This window comes from Ptychodera flava, chromosome 12 (assembly GCF_041260155.1).
Source record: "Ptychodera flava strain L36383 chromosome 12, AS_Pfla_20210202, whole genome shotgun sequence".
Classification (NCBI taxonomy): Eukaryota; Metazoa; Hemichordata; class Enteropneusta; family Ptychoderidae; genus Ptychodera; species Ptychodera flava.
In genome coordinates, this window is record NC_091939.1 from 31,975,666 (window position 1) to 31,996,026 (window position 20,361).

Below are 20,361 nucleotides of genomic sequence, written 5' to 3' on the forward strand. Positions count from 1 at the left end.
GACAAAAAAAGAAGAACAATTTTGAAACATCTCAAATGATATGTAAGAAAGCTTTAACAATATAATGAATTCATTCACAAGATCAACTTACTGCAAACTGTTCAGACAGGCTTCTATCCCGTACATCCAGTGAGTTCTGATTAAGCCAGAATTCTGCCAAGATCTGGGCAAATGTTTCCGATCTCCACTGCTCATGAGCTGAGGGGTCTGACTTCATTGTGGCTTGGCTAGGGGATCTGACCTGAGTGGAAGCGGCACCTCTGATCAGGCCACTGAATGATGGCGACTGATAGTGCTGTGAGTGTGATCTCTGCTGAAGACTGCTTCCATGGGGAGTCTGAAAACTGGGTGACTTCCTGCAAATATACACAACCCATGTGAGCTGACATAGTAACACTACAGAACTTAGGAGTAAGCAAGTTTCCACAATTGAAGGTTGTTGACCTTGTCAAGAATGATTAGCAGTGATCCAACACACTCTTTCATTATAGTTTTAACTATCATCACCATGAACAATCATAAAACAGATGGAAAGTAAAAATTACAAGTTCAAAGATATTGCAAAATGACAATGTATCACGTATCAAGCGATATTGTCTACCTTGCTTGGATGTCTTTTTGAGAAATTAACTTCTCACTATATCAATGACAGTTGATAACTGCATACTTTAGCATTGGCTGGAGTTAACATGGAATTAACAGTTTGTCAACAGCATTATAATATCAGAGAAAATGTTTTAAGGTACATAATTTGTCTTGCTAAATACATTGCATACATGTATACATGCATTGCTATATGCATTTACAATGTTTCATGCCGCTGATGATTTGCATTGCAAGTCTTGCATAATTACTTTCAGGAAAGCTTTACAAGCCAAAGCACATCTTACTTATAACAGTCGTGACATCACAGACAGTTACAATCTGTGTGAAAATTGCATCTGTGTTTGAAGTTCTGAGTTCGTCAACCATCACCATGCACTTCTCTACTCAAATCTGACTCATTTTTGGTTTGCCCTCAAAGCTGTTACACAGGTCAAATTTCAGTTTTTGAGAATAGTCAATCAAATAGCAGAAAAAATATACATATACTTTGCCTTGCACCTGCTACTAACCATATCTTAAATGTATTGAACTCACTTGTGATATACCTATTTTATCACTACTGTGTAGAAACTGAATTGTTTTTCAATTTTAACAGAATATGTCATTGTTATGATACATTTTACAGTGAGAAAAGACATGATGGTACAAATTCAGAACTAAATCAACAAGCGTGCCATAAATGCAGACATCACAAAGCCATCATCATCCTTTCCATCCCCAGCCTTTGGTGCAACCCCACAGTTTCAAACAGTGCGGTTGGACCTGTACAACAGTAAACAGGGGTGTGAAAGGGGTTTCTCACGGGATGCAAGAGAACCATGTGCAACTGCACGCACTTGGGGAGTGTACATATACAGATGAGCCAGTTACAGGGTATAGACACAGGATCAGCGCAGGACTGTGTAACAAAACCAAATACAGTACACACTTACAGAAGGTAATGAAACAGAACCCCATTTTGAGGAATCCTGTCAGAACATAAAAGAACAAGTTATAATACACATAAAATTAAGCATCATTTAGCCAATATGTTACTTAATATGCAGGGTTACCATCTACCAATTTAAACTGGTTTTGCTTGCATTGGCACCAATTATTAAAGGAAGAATACGCCTCGGGACATATTTTGACTCTCAAAATTTTACAATTCTTTTCTGATCTATCCCTTTTAGTTGTAGGAACTCATTTTAAAGCTCTTGTAGTAAAAAACATTTTCACCATCTTAGTTTTTGGAAAGTCAAAAATTTTTCTTCATCATGGTGTTAACGCAGGGATTGCAGCCATTTTGAATTTCAAATATCAGTAAATACATGTAGCAGGTAATTTGTTTCTCCAGTACTAAACTTTGCACAATGACCCCTGATTTTATTCTTGATATGGTAAGAGAATGGCTGAAAGTTTCATTGAGGAAAATTTGAGCAAAAGTTTAGGGTTTCACTTTCGAGACGCACACTTCCCTTTTCACAACTTAAAATAACCTTTAACAAGAAGAGCTCCATGCAGTACAAAAAACCCTAAAATCTTTTGAAGACATTCTCTCGAGGCCGGTGCAGACCAACTGTAAGAAGTTAAGTTATATGTACCGCCACTTTCTCCACCTAGTGTAGTATTTCTCTGGCATTTCAGTACCAGAAAAACAAAATGCCAGAGAGCTCTGAAACTAATCTATGCTTGTCACAGTTAAAGGCATGCACAGCATCATTTGTGATGGTTTAAACAGTGGAGAAATACTGTAATATTTGGATCTTTAAAATGTAGTAAATTATGGATCAAAAATGAAATTGGTAAAATTCAAGACTGATTTTTTACCTGCTGTATGGTGACTGTGGAGAGTGGCCTGGTGAGGATCCTGGGTTCCCGCCTGATAACAGAGAGGCATTGGTATTGTCTATAGGTAGGAAGTAGTTCATATAGTCCTCTAGTATAGTGGGATAAATACACTCTGTGGGATTGCTCCAGAAATTCATGTTCTGCAGGGACAAGAAAAGACCAAAAAATGATGTACATTCAGTAAATGTTTGAAATAATATTGACATTAAGAGAACTTGCCTACTGTTCATTCATTCAAAGTCACTTCTATGTTTTTGCAATTTTCAAGGGCTTTCTTAGGTCAAAACACCATTTTTAAGTATCATTTTTATGATACATAATTTTTCATCCACCATTTTACATATCATTCTTTTGATATCTTGACTAATTATTTCAGAAATTTTGAAAACCACAGGTGGCCTGTCAACTTTCAAGGACAGTCCAGGAGTGTGAGAATCCTCTTGCTATTTTCTGAAATGTGTGGCGACAAAACTGTAAATTCTTCTTGTATATTTGTGGGATTCAGATTGCATGAACATTAATTATATCACATGTCAACTTACAATACTCCTTTACTGGAAGGAGGACATCACAATTTTTTCAAACACTTTATTATAGATATATGATAAAACTTATTTCTGATCACAAGGTCTGTCAGTCATGATAGAAAACACATATCACTTTGATGTATGCCTTTGGCTGTGTCACATTTCACTTCACACTGAAGATGTCAAACCTTGGTACATACCCCACAGTATCTTAAATCAACTGAACAGTTTTCCACTGGAGTAAACATTACTAGCAAATGAGACTAACCACATACTCCATACTTCAAGTACACACTGTCTACCTATAAAAACGCACTAGACAATGTGGATGAACATTGATTAAAACTTTATCTAAAGTTGGCTTGAATGACTTTGCTTTGACTTAAAATAATCACAATCGTATTTTTATAAACAACAGGCAAGGATGTATTGCAATATACAGTGTTGATGTTGTCAAAGTAATAGTTAGGTAGGCTTGAACAAATACAATTTTAACACATTACAGTACATTACCTTAATTATCATTACCTTCATCATAACCATAATTATTTACATTGCCATCACAATTCTCCTCCTCCTCCTCCTCATCATCATCTTCTTCTAACCAGGTATTTTATCATGTCATTAGCTTTCACATGTTAGTATATTAACCCTTTGAGTGCTGTAATTTTTGCCACCAAAATTTTAGTGTAACATTTTACTGATTTTAATGAATTTTTCTGTAAGTCTTTTGATTATTTTGAACCAAATGGACACAATTTTTCATTTGCTATAGTTTTTAGTCAAAATGATGTGAAAAATCTGAAAAACGCTGTCTGCATCATATTTCATGAAGGCTACAAAATTGGACTTTGGCACTCCAAGGGTTAAAATCCTTCAACTTTTTTCCAGTGAAGTCTTTATATCAATATAACCAACCTTTGGGCTTAGCTATGGAAATATTTCTGAAAAGCTCACTCACCTTATTCTTAGGATAAACAATATAGTATGCAAAGTGGAAAAGGAAATATTCAAATGCATCTGATAAAAAAGTTAAGGAAGGAAAAAAAAGAATGCAAAGAACAATTACAATACACTTTCAGAATGGGGAATCATCAAAAGGCTTTATATAAATTCAATTATGTATTAAATTTGGCTTTTAAAAGACAGAGGTAAGATTTGTTTTGGTACTGAAATAACACAACTATGGTTCTACTCCAGCCAGGAGCTACAATTCATAATGCTTAATTATATCTTAAAGTGGCACTCACATTTGGTAACATTTATTTTGCATATTTTTTTAATACCAACGGTCGATATTTGACGAGGCGACTGCGCGCGGATCGCGAGATATCGATAAAAACATGTCTTCAAAAAAGTAAAAGTTTGAATTCCGGTGGCCCACCTAAATTCAGTTTCCGAACATCGAACGTTCGGCACTGGTATCATTGTCAACTAAGCTATGGAGTACGAGTCTACGCCGACGCTGCTGTACGCCACAGTACCACTTGCGTCGGTGATCGGTCATGGCCTGTGGGAGAAAGCTGAGTCTTACTTTGCTGATTCCACCAGAATTGGCAAAGGTGACTAGCACAGTTACGTGCGGTTGATACATAGCGGCCGCCGCGTGATATGCATAGACGCATGCCACGCGCGCGGCATACTGTGTGGCAGACGACAAAATGTAGTCATCGGAGGCGGCTAATATTTGACATGTAAAACTGATGTTTATGTGGTTTGGTTAGAAATTTAATACAACCGATTTAGAATAATGAAAACGACAAAAACTAAGGAGAATTTTTTAAAAACTTACCAGAGGTAAAGGCATAATGCTGTATATAAAGTCTTTGCAGTGGGAAGTAAATTAATTGCGTCGTTCGAACTTATTGTAGACTCCCTAGAATATCGCCAATCAGCACAACAACAAACCTTCGGGGGATTTCGAGTCAAAATTAGAACGATCGTAAAACTTCGGGATGTGAAAAATACGCTCGGGAAATGACATCTTTTTATCGATATCTCGCGATCCGCACGCAGTCGCCAAGTCAAATATCGACCGTTGGCATTAAAAAAATGTGCTTTAAAAATGTTACAAAGTGGGAGTGCCTCTTTAAACAGTACAATTATGTTGCATAGCCTTCCTCTGAAAGAGAATGTTGAATTTTTACAGTGACGCAATTTCGTGTTACTCTATAAAGAAATAAGAAAAACAAAGCATTAAAATTTATAATTAAAATAAGAACAAAACGGTAAGAAGAATTACTGTGATACTAAAAGAATGATGTCACACAAAGGATACTGAGGGATATCACATTAGCCGGTCTTCCTTGACTTTGATAAGAGAACTTATTCCCGTATAAAAGTGGAATAACACCTTCTTGGATAGCATGCCGACTTGGAGCCTAACAGGATGGAAACAAAAAGATGTGTATGTAACTGGGAATATCGAATATGCACACATTTGTTTGAACATTAGATAATTGAAAGAACCAAGTAACATATATCCATTGCAAAGGACATTCAAAGAATCGCACAGCTGGTGCTGCTATGTGCCCCATCTACTGCTACCCTGCTTGGCATTTACTGCTACCCTGCTTGGAGAGAACAAAACTGCTTACCACGCAGCCATGGGATTTGATTTTCTTAACACAGATATTAAAGATCCCATACTTTTGGTGACAAAGTTCATTACTGTCAGAATGCAAATTATTATTTTTGATACTACAGAAAATCGATTCAACTGATAAATAAAGTTTTCTTACCGGAAGACATGACACCAAGAAGTCATATCTGAGATAGTTATCTGACTGCAGTTTGGACACCATTGTCATCAATGATCCTTGCGGTGATAGAAACATCCTAAGTGCTTGGAACTCCGATGGGTGAGTCTGCTTTGTTACAGTCTTCAAACCCCATCCCGGAGAGTTGTTGAAACCAAACAAGCTTTCCAACAGCAGAGGAAATATCGCATGGAGGTCCTGTTGTATTAAATAACCAATGTTACCTGCCGTTTGTTTTCACTGGCAAACATATTCTTATGTATAACTGATATTGACAGAATATTTGCATGATCACTTTGTTCTGGAATTGTGCATGTATACGTACATGTAGGTCATCTTGGTGTACTGTTGTGTAAAATTATAATCTTATGATATCTACATGGTTTAAGAATGTTGTTTCCAGGTTACAGTCTTACAGGTCTTTCACACTCTACGTTCACATAGCCTGCCAAACCTACCAATTAAAAAATGCAGAATTGTTGATATATTACAAGGTTTCTAAACATTTCGGCACTGAACTGTTCTGGCCCACTATATTTCGGTACCAGGCACTAAGACATTTCAGCATCATTCTATTTCCCACAGGCGTTTTGAAAGTGGCTGCAGATAACCAACCATACCATTAATGGTACCAATTTGGCTACCATGTTACTACTAAAACAGTGACTGCCAAGAAACAAACATAAATCGCCACGCTGATAAAAAAATTTTCATTGTACACCAGTAAATGTGAGTTGAATTATTTTTTTTGGATGACACCGTATAAATTGTCATCAGCTATCATAACAGTAACCTTGCAGCAATAACCTTGTCCAAAGGCACAGGTCGCAAATACGAATTTGAGCGCTGCGGTTGAAAGAGTTTACAAGAAACATTGTATGAGTTGTATAAATTTAACAAGAACACTCTAACATGTAAAATAATTGAATGAAAAACTCATTATTATAAAAAATGACAGTGCTGAAATGTCTTGGGTCCTAATGAAGATACGACTTTTGACTGGAAAATAGGGGGCTGTAACAGTTTAGTGCCAAAATGACCAGTTACCATATTATAAGTATTGTAGAGGTCTAAATGGTAGTTTGTATGTACTGTATGTGTATATATGATACTGACCCTCACACTACTGTCATTTATGATGCTGGTTACTTCTTCACATCTTTGCTTTAAGGCTCTGCTGGAAGCCAACTGAAATCTTGTCTGAATAAAGAAATAAATGAAGTGATAGTAAAACATCATAATGCAGCAAAATCTTACATATCTGATAAATTCTTTACAGAATAGCATTGCTGCAAAGCCTTTGGTAATTGCTCTCGTTGACATAATTGTTGGTAATGCAAAAATATTAGTGGTGGGCAAGCAACAAGATGTTGCTCCAACTTTACAATTAACTAAACACTGCAGATCTTGTAGGAAAAGATGTTTGCATGACTCCTTATTTTTCTCCTTATCTCAGTCTGTGCTGTAGACTTGCAGCTAGTAGTGCAGTCTTTGACGCATAAATCAGCACGAGTGGACCATTGTGGAGTGACTGTGGGACAGCCATCAATGGCAAAACCGCTCTCACTTCTTTGTTTATAGATAGTATCAGGGAGTTGGGGCAATGGGTCGCAACTAGTCTCCAAGAGGTGGTGCTCTTCTGACCAGCTGCAGTTTCCTGTCAAAGTTCACGTGAGGGTTTCTGCAGTACAGTAAAGAGACGTGCGGGATGTCTTTGTGATAGGCGCTCAAATGTTTTGAAATAGACCACTTCTGAGAAATAAATACACAATGGCTTGACGTTCATACCCAGTCCCTCTATGGTAAGATCTCAGAACCACGTAATTCTTACCGTTACTGACAGGTTGCTTGTTGTTGCATTGACCGCCATCATTTTGGATGATTCGGTTGTTGGTTGTTTCTTTGTTGAAAAATGTCACTAACCTAGGCGGTCTTGTCTATGCAGGGCACCACCATAGAGGACTCCATACAACTTGGTGACTAAGCTCAGCTGACGCAAACACCGGGTAAGAAAAAGTTATGTAGACAACGTCAGATATTGCACAAGACGGTGACAGTATGATCTTGGGGATAATCTGATGTGTAGTTTTGCTTTTCAATCAAAAACACTGATCAAGCAGAGAGGAACACTTGCCAATATATAAGCTGGGTGACGACGCAAAGGTAAAAGTATCGTAATTTACATTATAATTAATTGCATATGGTTAATATGGGGAAGGTTACCTTGATAAAGTAGACAAAAATTTGAAGAAACGATCAAACATGACAAGAAAAGGCAGTGTTCTTACCTTTTGCACGTACCTCTGGGACATACCTATTGTGCAGTTAACATTACTTTGTGACAAACTTCAGCTCTAAAACATTAAGCAAAACTGATATGAATCATTGCTAATTCCTGCAGCGTGTGTGTTGCTGACCACGCATTGAATGTACATAATTGCACCATAAAAAACTGCGAAGTCTGCATTTTTTAATGCATGTTCTCTAGCACAGAAAGAGTAATCTTATTATTCTAATTAAAAATCTAGCTCGATGACACCACTTTTTATATAAAGTACGCTTTTGAAAATGACTTCTCATTCCTGGTCTTTTCATAAAGTTTCAAGAAAATAACGAGAATGTTTTCTTGCATTTCTACATGCAAACCAATAGAATTGGCTGATATAACTGCAATACCTATGGGTAGTCCCCAATCTCGTGTAATACAATCATATACAGTGATTTCAATGCTTTAATATATGTACAGATAATGTCGGAAAACAAGAAAAATGCTGACAACGGTATCAAATGCAGGAAAGGTAAACGGAAACAAGGTGGAAGTACGGACGCAGAAAGTCGACTGAGCAAAAGGCTTGGTTATATGTTACGTTATGGAGCTGAGAAAGAGGGACTCAGAGTAAGCAATACTGGTAAGATATCACCTCCCCTTGTTTCCAATTGTTACGTGCAGAGAAACGAACAAGGGTGAACTCAGCAGTTAACGTTTAAACAAATTTATTACAAAAATAAAACTAATTGCTAAGTCAGGGATAGAGTACAAGCTTTAAAAGTGTACAGATTACTTATCTCAGCTGGGACGGCAAAGCTCCAGTCTCAGAGTTGTAACAGTCAGTCGGATGAATGAACAGTCCTTTGGCTTGCAGGCTTGAAGCTGCACAAAGTCCACAGTATAAATCCAGCGTTGACAGTGAAGGTCTTGAAAAGTCTTGAGAATGACTACTGCTGGAGTTTAGTAACACACAAGAGACACGATCCCAAAAGTCTGACTGGAAGCTGAGCACGTCCCTTTTATAAAGGCATATAAGAACAATCTAGAACTTTTATTGACATGCTAATTACTGTTCTAAAATTATCTCCCTTACACAAGTAATCAACTTTCCAGAACATTCCAAACATGACTAATTGAATTCAAGGTTGTTAGGTCATCAAGGGCAGTGACCTTGAGAATGTTCTAGACTAATTGAACTCAGGTCATGATGAGTGTGGGGGAAATGACCTACATAACACACCCCCTCTTCAAAAAAAGAAAATTTTTCAAAGAAAAATCTTTCTTTTACAAATGTAATCTTGAAAAAGATTTAAGTACTCAAATTTTTTTTACTCTAAAGTAAATTTCTTGAAAGTGAACAACAATAAACTCTAAATACGAGAGAGACAGTCTGCAATTAAATTGTCTCTGCCTTTAATATGTCTAATATCAAGATTAAACTCCTGTAACATTAAACTCCATCTTAGCAATCTCTGATTTTTGCCTTTAAATTTCTGCAGAAAAACAAGAGGGTTGTGATCAATATAAACCACTATTGGCTGATTTGAAGAAGTAACATAAACTTCAAAATGCTGTAAAGCTAATATCAAAGATAAACACTCTTTTTCAATTGTAGAGTAGTTTCTCTGGGATTTGTAAATTTGCGTGAAAAATAGCAAACAGGATGATCTACACCATGACTATCCTCTTGCAATAAAACAGCACCAGCAGCCGTATCACTAGCATCCACAGCTAATTTGAATGGCAAAGTGAAATCTGGTGCAGACAACACTGGAGCACTTTGCAGTATGGCTTTAAGTGTATCAAATGCCTGTTGGCATTGCTCTGACCAAACAAACTTTACTTTCTTTTTAAGTAAGTTAGTCAAAGGCTCAGTAATTGTGGAGAAATTTGGACAGAATTTTCTGTAGTAACCAGCCATACCGAGAAAGCGCATCAGTTGTCGTTTGCAGTTTGGTATGGGAAAACTTGAAATGGCACTGATTTTGGCATCAACAGGTTTTACCTCACCCTGTCCTACAGTATGTCCGAGGTAAGTTACCCTCGCCCAACCAAACTCAGATTTGGCAAGGTTGACAGTCAACATTGCTTTCTCAGTCAGTCTCTCAAAGAACTTCCGCATGAGCTTGATGTGTTCCTCCCAGGTGTCACTATACAGAACGACGTCGTCAACGTAGGCTGCACACCCGTCTAGCCCCCGGATATGACGTCGTTGATCATCCGTTGGAACGTTGCTGGAGAGTTCTTCATTCCGAATGGCATCACCTTGTACTGGAACAATCCGTCTGGTGTAACAAAGGCGGATATTTCACGAGCACGATCCGTCAAAGGGACTTGCCAAAATCCCTTCAGTAGGTCAAATTTTGTCACATACTTGGCTTTTCCCACTCGGTCGATGCAGTCATCAATCCTCGGGATTGGGAAAGTGTCTGTCTTTGTTAAAGTGTTGACCTTCCTAAAGTCCGTGCACATACGATAACTGTGATCTGATTTGGGAACAAGTATGCACGGCGAACTCCAGTTACTTTTACTGGGTTCAATAAAGTCATTGTCCAGCAGGTATTTGACTTCTTCCTGGAGATATTTCGCTTTTGTTGGATTCAGTCTGTATGGATGTTGTTTTACAGGCTTACTGTCCCCAACATCAACGTCGTGATAGATGACGTTTGTCCTCGTTGGAACATCTTGAAACAGGTGTTTATATTCATGGAGCAGTTCTTTCACCTGTTGTTGTTGTTCTGGCTGGAGGTGTGCCAACTTTGTAGACTCCAGCTTCTCCAGGATTTCTGAGTTCTGAAGCTTGACCGAGCCCAGCTTTGAGTTTAGAGTATTTTCACTCAAGTCAGTTTCAGTATCACTATCTTCATAATGGTTTGAACTGACTGCACTGACAGGCTGAGTTATAGTAGGATTATCCCTATCCAAATATGGCTTAAGCATATTTATGTGACATAGCTGTTTTTGTTTTCGCCTGTCAGGTGTTATTATGATGTAATTTAAATCACTCAATTTCTTATCAATTAGATATGGCCCAAAGTAACGAGCATGGAGTGGTTTGCCAGGAATTGGAAGTAGAACAAGAACTTTTTGACCTGGTTCAAACTTCCGTTTTGAGGTGCTTTATCATATTTGGTTTTCATTGACTGCTGAGATGACTCAAGATTTTCTCTGGCTAATTCACATGCTTTAGAGAGCTTTGTACGAAAATCTGACACATATTGCAAAATATTCAGACAATCATCATCGTCTGATAGGAATTTCTCTTTAACGAGCTTAAGTGGGCCACGGACTGTATGTCCAATACAAGCTCAAATGGGCTAAAACCAAGAGACTCTTGAATTGACTCTCTAACAGCAAAGAGCAGAAAATGAATTCCTTCATCCACTGCTTCTCTGTGTCAAAACAGTAGGTCCTAATCATGTTTTTCAAAGTTTGATGAAATCGCTCAAGAGCACCCTGACTTTCTGGATGATAGGCGGATGACCTATACTGTTTAATGCCTAGCTGATCCATTACTTGTTGAAAAATACCAGACATAAAGTTGGAGCCTTGATCGGACTGGACACATTTAGGGAGGCCAAATAAAGTGAAAAATTTGACTAAAGCTCTCACTATAGTCTTTGTCTTATATTTCTCACTTGTATGGCTTCTGGGAACCGAGTTGATGTACACATTATTGTCAGCATGTACTCATTTCCTGATCTTGTTTTTGGTAGGGGCCCAACACAGTCTATTAGTATCCTACTAATGGTTCTTGAAATGCAGGAATTGGCTGTAAAGGGCCTTTGAATGGTCTGATTTGGCTTTCCTACCATTTGACATGTGTGACAAGTTTTACAGAAATGTGCTACATCCTGCCTGAGATTAGGCCAATAAAAGTGACTGAGAATTTTATGATAAGTTTTCCTGACTCCTAAGTGACCAGCCCAGGGCGTTTCATGGGCCAGGCGCAATATTTCAGCACGGTAGGGCTTTGGAACCACAATTTGATGTTTTTATAGCCCAATCGTCATCAACCAAAGACATCTGGAGGTCTCCATTTACGCATGAGAATACCAGATTTTGTATAATAGGAAACAGAGCTATCTGAAGTTTTACCTTCATCATCTACCCTGTCAAACAAAGACAAAACATCTGGGTCTTTGTGTTGTTCTGCAATGAGATTTGATCTAGAAAATGTCTGACTTTGGTCAGCAGAAGTTTTACTGGAAGTTTCAAATCCACGAGGGATAACGGAATGATCCGTGTCAAACACCTGACTGAGAAAGGTGTCATTTAAGTCAACATCTGTGACATTATTTTGAGAGTATTTTGATTCTCAGAAGTTTTCTTTGACATGGCTCGAGTAATGGCACATGAAGGAAATAAATCGGGTATCTCTTGTTCAATTGGCTCTGGATCCTGATCTAAACTAGGATTATCAGTCACAAGTGGATTAGTAATGACCTTGTCCCCAGCAAGGTCGTTTCCAAGAAGAAGGTGAATCCCTTCAAAAGGCAAAAAGGCCTAATACCTAAAGCCACAGGTCCAGAAACAAAGTCCGAAGACAATAGACATTATGGAGAGGAACAGGAATAAAGTCATTGCAATCTACCCCCTTAATAAGAACTTTAGAACCTGAAAATGACTTTTCAGAAAATGGCAGGGTATCTGCCAACAAAAGAGACTGGGAAGCCCCGGTATCTCTTAAAATTTTGACAGGGGTAGCGGAAGAAAAATCCCCAGCAAGTGATATAAAACCATCATGAATAAATGGTTCGAAAATACCCATAATGCTATCTTGAGAAGAATTGACCTTGACCTCATTAATTGGGGATAAGAGGGGTTTAACCTCAGAAAATGTGTTGCACACATTATTAGACTCTAATTGAGTTGATGAAGAAATAAAGCCGGTGGGCTTAGATCCACTTTGACCACTTTGACCTTCACGTTTTCTTTTCAATTTGAAACACTCTGACATTAAATGGCCGTCTTTCTTACAATAATTACAAGAAAGTGTACCGAACTGTTTGTCAGAAGGAGATTGAGACTTGGGATCTGATGATGTGGGAGTGTTACTTGAATTCTGTGAACTGTTGTCATTTGATTTCTACTCTCCTTTGAAAAATTCTTGGATGAAAAGGAGGAGTTAAATTTACCTGCATTGTTTCTGTAGGAAAAGGACTGGGATGGTTTGTTGAGAAAGGAAGATTTGTGGGTCAATGAATAATCATCGGCCAAACGTGCAGCACCTCCAATGTATCTGCCTTTTGTTCATTGATAAATGTCTTGATGTCACTCCGGATGCACCTTTTAAATTCCTCAATCAAAACAAGTTGTCGTAATTTGTCATAATTCTGACTGACCTTTTCCGAAGAACACCAACGATCAAACAGTTGTTCTTTTGTTCGAGCAAATTCAACATAAGTTTGATCCTTCACCTTCTCACAATCCCTAAATTTCTGACGGTAAGCTTCAGGCACCAACTCATAGCCCTTGAGAATTAATTCCTTCACAGAATCATAATCTGAAGCCTGCTCTACTGACAACTGAATGTAAATTTCTCTGGCTTTACCCACCAAAGCACTCTGCAAAAGCATAGACCAGGACTCCTTAGGCCATTCAGACTCTGAGCAATTTTCTCAAAATGGAGAAAATATTTATCAACATCCTTTTCTTGGAAAGGGGGAACTAACCTGAAATGCTTAGTGATGTCAAATTGTCTGAAGGGAAGAATTTTCCTGACTGTCCAAGCTCTAAACGTCTCATTTCTAACTGTAGTCGATGTTCTTCCAATTCTCTCTCCTTTTCTCTCTGTCTTTCTTCCATTTGTAATTCTTTGTCTTTCATTTGTAATTTTTCCTGCCTTTCCCTTTCTTCCATTTGTAATTTTTCCTTTTCTAATTCCAATTTATTAAGCTCCAAATCTGCCTGTATTTCTAATTTTAATTTTTTGAGTTCGAAGGAAGACTCAGGCTCATAATCTTTTAAGGCAGACTCCTCAAAATGGCCAGAATTAACTAAATGTTTTGCAATCTTGAACTGTATTTCTCGCTTGCGCTTAGATCTTTTGAAATCTACTTTAAGGAAATTTGCCAGTGCTAAGAGGTTGTCTTTTCTGAGGGAATTAAATGCGTCCTGATCAAGGTCATCCATAAATTCGTCTGGTTTGAATTCCGCCATGATTAAATTTCGCTGAGTTCACAGTGTACAGTAGTTTTGAAAAGGCAGGCAAAATGTTGTCAAACGGCTCAAAATATTCGTATCCCGGACAAGCCCCCAATTTTGTTACGTGCAGAGAAAACGAACAAAAGGGTGAACTCAGCAGTTAACGTTTAAACAAAATTTATTACAAAAATAAAACTAATTGCTAAGTCAGGGATAGAGTACAAGCTTTAAAAGTGTACAGATTACTTATCTCAGCTGGGACGGCAAAGCTCCAGTCTCAGAGTTGTAACAGTCAGTCGGATGAATGAACAGTCCTTTGGCTTGCAGGCTTGAAGCTGCACAAAGTCCACAGTATAAATCCAGCGTTGACAGTGAAGGTCTTGAAAAGTCTTGAGAATGACTACTGCTGGAGTTTAGTAACACACAAGAGACACGATCCCAAAAGTCTGACTGGAAGCTGAGCACGTCCCTTTTATAAAGGCATATAAGAACAATCTAGAACTTTTATTGACATGCTAATTACTGTTCTAAAATTATCTCCCTTACACAAGTAATCAACTTTCCAGAACATTCCAAACATGACTAATTGAATTCAAGGTTGTGAGGTCATCAAGGGCAGTGACCTTGAGAATGTTCTAGACTAATTGAACTCAGGTCATGATGAGTGTGGGGGAAATGACCTACATAACTCCAATCAGCACAGCTTCCCTACTTTTTACTGATGATGCTGAAATTCACATTGCGCCAAATTTAAATTGCCTGTTATTGTGTGTGCGTTCATCTGTTTGGAATTGTTAATCACATTTTTAGATCATCTTGGCTTGGAAATGCATCAATTAGGGCAGTGGTGTGAATAAACAAAAATTCACTAAATTACAAAATAAATTGTGGCATGTTGTAACCTGGTATTACTTTTGATGTTGCTTCAATCTGATTAAAATCAGATGTACAGTACAGCGATGTCTACTAACGCGGTATTCTCTTGCTGTTGCCTCTCACTACAGCAAGAGAATACCATGTAAGTAGACGTCGCCGTACTCTACATCTGATTTTAATCAGATTGGATGTTACTTGTAATATTATTAGTAAAAGCATTGTTTCTTTCAGGGTTGTCCACAGGGTTTTTTTAAGGAGCTATCAATACCATTTTTTTGAACAACTTATTTTCAATTTAGTAATCTGAGGAAAGAATACCTTTTCATAACAAAGGAATGTACAAATAATGCAGCATTATGTAAATTGGCTATCTCTCTGTTTTCCCAACCATGGAGAACACTGTCTTTAATGTGATGCAAACAAACATGATGAAATAATCTGCTTTCCACTGATTTCCTGTTATTTGACCATCACATTCGTACCATATATGAGTAAAGAGGTGCTATTACATGTAATAAGTTGCTGCTTGAATGTAGATTTTGATGGTCAATTACTCAAGTAAAGTAATAGCAAAAAATATAGTTAAAAGGAGGGGTCATTGGGATACCTACGACCGATGTAAGGGACTGGTCAGTTTCTTCAGCCTGGGGGGGGCCGGTGGATTCATGGGGGGGGTCACCCTGTTTTTGACTTTGGTGATAGGGGGGTCACCATGTTTTTGAAATGCTCAATAGGGGGGGTCAGTGTGTTTTTGAATTTTGACACAGGCTCATCATTGCCTAAAATGCTAGTGTCAGCCACAAAATTCATCATTCAGTTGTATTTTTCGGCGCACCCTTTGGGCGCGTAACTTTAATAATCAGTCATATTTTTCAGCACGCCCAACTTTAACATATCAAGCATACATACATCAGAGATATCTGTATGTTCAATATTTTTCAGCATGCTCTTCAAGCTCATTACTTTAATATATCATACATCTTTCAGCATGCCCTTCAGGTGCATGACTTTAATATACAAGGCATATATATCAGAGATATCAGGATGTTTCATATTTTTTGGCGCGCCCTTCGGGCGCCATACTTTCAGAGATATCTTGATGTTTGCTAAGTGAAAGTGTACCATTATGAAATCTGCATTTCATATGAAAAGGATGACAAATTCCTGATACTTTTCTGTTCTCTCTGTGAGAATTCAGTATGAGAAAGCAACATGCACAAATATTTCACAATATATATTTGATACAGTGACTTATTTTAGAGATAGAAAAATAACAAGATATCTTTCCTTCTCATTGATGCAATTATTTTCCTTTGTTTCATAGGTTTTCTGTAGAAAGATGCTTTTTTATGAACAAAATAACAGTTAAAAAAGGCAGTTTTTGTCATTATTAGCTGTGCTTTTATGGTTTCAATGTTATACAAGAAAAGGTCCTCTCAGACACTGTACACATCAGATTTGGCTAAAAAAGCTCTCTATGGCTCCTCAGTAGATTTAATTGGATAGTTGGCAAGTCTTAACACCCATCAAAGTTTTTGATTCACTGCTTTTTCCTCTTTGATATTAATGATTGACATCCATTTCTGTACAACAGTTCAGGACATCTGGTTAAGCAGAGAAAGTGTGAAATACATTCACAGCTCATTCAAAATACAGCTCATTCAAAATGTACTGTATTTAAACTTTAAGATTGACACTTTGAAATTCCTATCTTACAACTGACATGTCAACAATTTCACTGAAACATAGAATGACTATTTAAAATATAAATATATGTAAAATGTAAAATATAATATATATATATATATATATATATATATATATATATATATATATATATATATATATATTATATATATATATATAATTTATGTCCATCTTTTGTTTATCTTTGTTGCGCCCGGGGGGGGGGGGGGGGGGGTCACCCTGTTTTAGAAATTTGGAATAGGGGGGGTCACCCTGTTTTCAAAATTGGAATAGGGGGGTCAGCCACTTTTTGACGTCGGCAAAAAATAATCCACCGGCCCCCCCCAGGCCGAAGAAACTGACCAGTCCCTAAACACTGTATCTAGGGTACGTTGGCAATTGATGAAAGTTAAAACACGTTTGTTAATAATGAATATTGTAAAATTTAAATGTGCAGCTATGTTGATATGATGCACCTAGATATCGTACATAAAAGACATTGTTTGTCACCTAGAAAGTCTTACATTCGCACTTCCGACAACACCCTCCTTATAAAGGATAAGACCTGTAAAGGTATTGATTCATTTCATTTCAGAGGAGATTATGATTCAAGTAGTTTCTAAATCAATGAAGAACAAGAAAATAGTGTTGATAAGAAAGCATATTAATTTTATATGTTTTAAACTATGAGCTCCCTTCCGTAAAAGTTAAGTTATAAAATATGGTGTCTTCAATCGGGTTCAAACTCACGACCTACGGTATCCAGTCACCTAGTGGAGAAACAACAGACAGAACCGCTAAGCCAAATCCCCACTCTCAAAAAAGATTGGGTTCAATAAGCGAGCTAAGTTGTTACATTTTCCTGACTTGTATACTGGTATACTTGACTATTGATTTGCTTTTCACAGAACCTTGCCTTTGCCATAATTAAAAGTTGTGTGTTGAATGTATTCATACAAGTTTTCTATTGTCTTCAAGGATTTGTTGATCTCAGGGAGCTACTGAAACTGCCATTATTTACACAACACACAGAGACAGAGGTGCTGAATGAAATCAAACACTCAAAGTCAACCAGGGGCAATAAAAGATTTGAGTTCAGAAGGGAATATGATGGGCAAATTTTGGTCAGAGCCCTCTATGGGCGAAAAATGGAGAGGGTAAAGGGCCTACAAAAAGAGTTGTTTCTAGTCAGTGCACATACCACTTCAAAGCCATCACGTCAACCTGTTTTTTTTCTGTAGAGCAGAGGTTGACAATAAAGAAAGTGAAATGTTGCAAAATGGTGTGCTGTACACAAACTACCTCTTCCCTCAGCATTCAAATAAGCAGAATTCAAGATACATTACTGTAACTGTATGTTTGGAAAAGCTGACAGATTGAATAGAACTAAAAACATGAAAATTATCAAAAACATATGCTTTTGTTTTTTCACCATATTTGGAAAGAAGGCGTGACCAGAAACAATTTTTTTAGCCAAATATTTGAATAAAATTGTCAGAGATAAACTTTTGGATTGTAACATGGTCAGTCAAAATGTTGATGAATCTACCGGCAGAATTTTTGCAGCCTTTGTATTTCATTGAAAAAAGCTATTGGAAGGACATTTTAATCAAATAAATATGGGGAGGGGGGTGTATGCAAAGTCAAATGGTCTGTCTTTCTGTCTTTCTGCCATATTACCACTAAGTAGCAAAGTACTCTAAGTTGGCGTCGTAATATTTATGACAAATGTTGGATGTTGGCAAGTTGTGTTTGCTGTGAATCAGAGCCTGTTCTTTCGTAATTGTTTTTCCAGAATCCTTATCATGAAGGCAGTAAAGTTGTCAGGTTACTGGAGCTCTGCTTCAAGCATATCTGTAAAAATATTGAAGACTATGATTTGGAGGACTTTCCAGATGAATTCTTAGTCAGGTAATATTTCCACTCCACTCATACTTTTTCACACTGCTAACAATACCATTAAATATTGTGCCAGTTTGAACAAACACAATGTTTCATCAGATTTTCATAACTCCAAACTTTCTTTTAGGGTAAAGGGGGTTTTAGTCAAATGCTATGAGTTTTTGGTTACCATGGATACACACTAATTATCCACAGTGCCTTGTGTACTGACTGATTGAATATGTTGCCATTAGTAAATTCATTGGTTTTAATCAGGTGATTTTAAAGGGACAAAGTTGGCCACTTTTCGTGAATTTTGTTTGATACGAGAAACTACTTTTTTTTTATATTGTTTGACAAATTGAAAGATAATGAATGGGTCACCCATTTATTCAGTATCTTTCAATATGTCAAACAATATAAGTAGTATCTCGTATCAAACAAAATTCATGAAAAGTCGCCAACTTTGTCCCTTTAACAGAAAATTTTATTGTTATTTTCCTTCTGTGCATATATTTCCAATACTGTACCACAATACTATCTCTGTCTGTGCAACCGCAAAATCTATTTCAGTTCTTTCTAAAATTTTCAAAGTTCATATATTGCATTGCTTTCACAGTACTGCATTGTTAAAATCGATCGAACTTTCCCACTTTAATTGATACACAACATTCGTTTGATTGAAATGTAGAAAACTTGTTGTTGTGAACATTTATCAAACAAAACTCTGATGCCCTTCTGTTCTTTCAGCTCCATCATACACAAACTGAAACGAGAGAAAAGGCTCAGCAATAATACTATGAGGAGTGCACTTGGCAATGTTCTGGAATCACTTGATCTGGAAGGGGTGTACCTTACAGAGAAGTCACTGAAAATAATTGCAGCAAGGTGCCCCAACCTGAAACACCTTCGCTTGAAGGACTGCGGCTATTTGATTAATGATCAAATATTCTCACAACTGATAAAGGTGAGAGCGCCACCAAAGTTAGATATTGACTGCCTTTGTTTTTTACTAAATTTTGGTTGGTTGATAAGGCCATTTTCTCAACTTCATATTTTCTTTTCTCATAAGACACACCACTTTGAGAGGTAAATATTGTTTATTGATTACTTTCAGTGTAAAAAAAGTGACAACATTTCTATTAATAAAATTTCATATTTTTTTCCAGAAGTTGCCGCTGATAGAGAAAATCCACTTACATGGATGTTCACAATTAACAGGGAAATCACTCACAGCATTAAGGAAGCATGTTCCTCGCATCATCGGTGTCAATGTTGCCTGTATACGAAACTTCACCCAGCAGGACATTCTAGATTTCATCAACGGTTGCCCAGATCTTATCTACTTGAATATCTTGGAGTGTGGTCTTGAAATGAGCGATGAGTTTTGTCTCAAGTTAGCTGACGCTTGGATTGGTTGGAATATCAGGATAATTTATCAGTGATTGACAGCTGACAAAACTTCGTTTCAAAGATTTTTGTCATTTACATGAAAGATGTTACTGTTTTTTCTTTATTTACTGTTCTCTTTCACAATGTTTTCTTTGTTATATGCCATCATATTTTAGGATTTGACCTGTCTTTTGGATATGAACTAGAACACTGAAGGTTGTGTTCTTTTTCTAGTATTTTGCTGCGGAAAGTACAATTTCAGAACATCTTCACCTTAGAAACTCGTTGTTCAATTGCTTTCATATTTTACACAGCAACTTTGCTGATCACGTATGAGCAAAGTGCCATCGATGCCATTTTCTTTTTGTCAACCCGAACGTTTGAACAT

At 37.2% G+C, this 20,361-nt stretch overlaps 2 protein-coding genes across 5 annotated transcripts in view; one reads left to right on the top strand and one right to left on the bottom strand.

Moving 5' to 3' along the window:
* LOC139145635 (sphingomyelin phosphodiesterase 4-like) overlaps positions 1 to 8,054 on the bottom strand; it is a 15,483-nt gene extending 7,429 nt beyond the window's left edge. Inside the window, exons 1-9 of one of the 3 annotated variants that reach the window (XM_070716908.1) lie at positions 8,011 to 8,054; positions 7,554 to 7,712; positions 6,839 to 6,922; positions 5,705 to 5,920; positions 5,242 to 5,344; positions 3,925 to 3,983; positions 2,416 to 2,576; positions 1,539 to 1,574; positions 92 to 356 (exon numbers count right to left, since the gene is read on the bottom strand). In XM_070716908.1, coding sequence (XP_070573009.1) covers positions 92 to 356; positions 1,539 to 1,574; positions 2,416 to 2,576; positions 3,925 to 3,983; positions 5,242 to 5,344; positions 5,705 to 5,920; positions 6,839 to 6,922; positions 7,554 to 7,595 — 966 coding nt within the window. In that variant the 5' untranslated portion in view covers positions 7,596 to 7,712; positions 8,011 to 8,054. Of the gene's footprint in view, positions 1 to 91; positions 357 to 1,538; positions 1,575 to 2,415; positions 2,577 to 3,924; positions 3,984 to 5,241; positions 5,345 to 5,704; positions 5,921 to 6,838; positions 6,923 to 7,553; positions 7,717 to 8,010 lie in introns of those variants that run through there. The other 2 variants (XM_070716910.1, XM_070716909.1) reach the window with 2 other exon arrangements.
* LOC139145638 (F-box/LRR-repeat protein fbxl-1-like) lies at positions 7,655 to 20,161 on the top strand. 2 transcript variants are annotated; one of them, XM_070716913.1, is made up of 6 exons: positions 7,655 to 7,728; positions 8,469 to 8,631; positions 17,679 to 17,857; positions 18,496 to 18,611; positions 19,332 to 19,548; positions 19,751 to 20,161. In XM_070716913.1, exons 2-6 carry the CDS (start codon positions 8,472 to 8,474, stop codon positions 20,024 to 20,026), a joined length of 948 nt encoding a protein of 315 aa, XP_070573014.1. In that variant the 5' UTR covers positions 7,655 to 7,728; positions 8,469 to 8,471; the 3' UTR covers positions 20,027 to 20,161. The 2 variants fall into 2 exon arrangements, with proteins under 2 accessions (XP_070573014.1, XP_070573013.1); XM_070716912.1 differs by lacking the exon at positions 7,655 to 7,728 and adding an exon at positions 7,744 to 7,885.
* Positions 20,162 to 20,361: the final 200 nt, after the last annotated feature.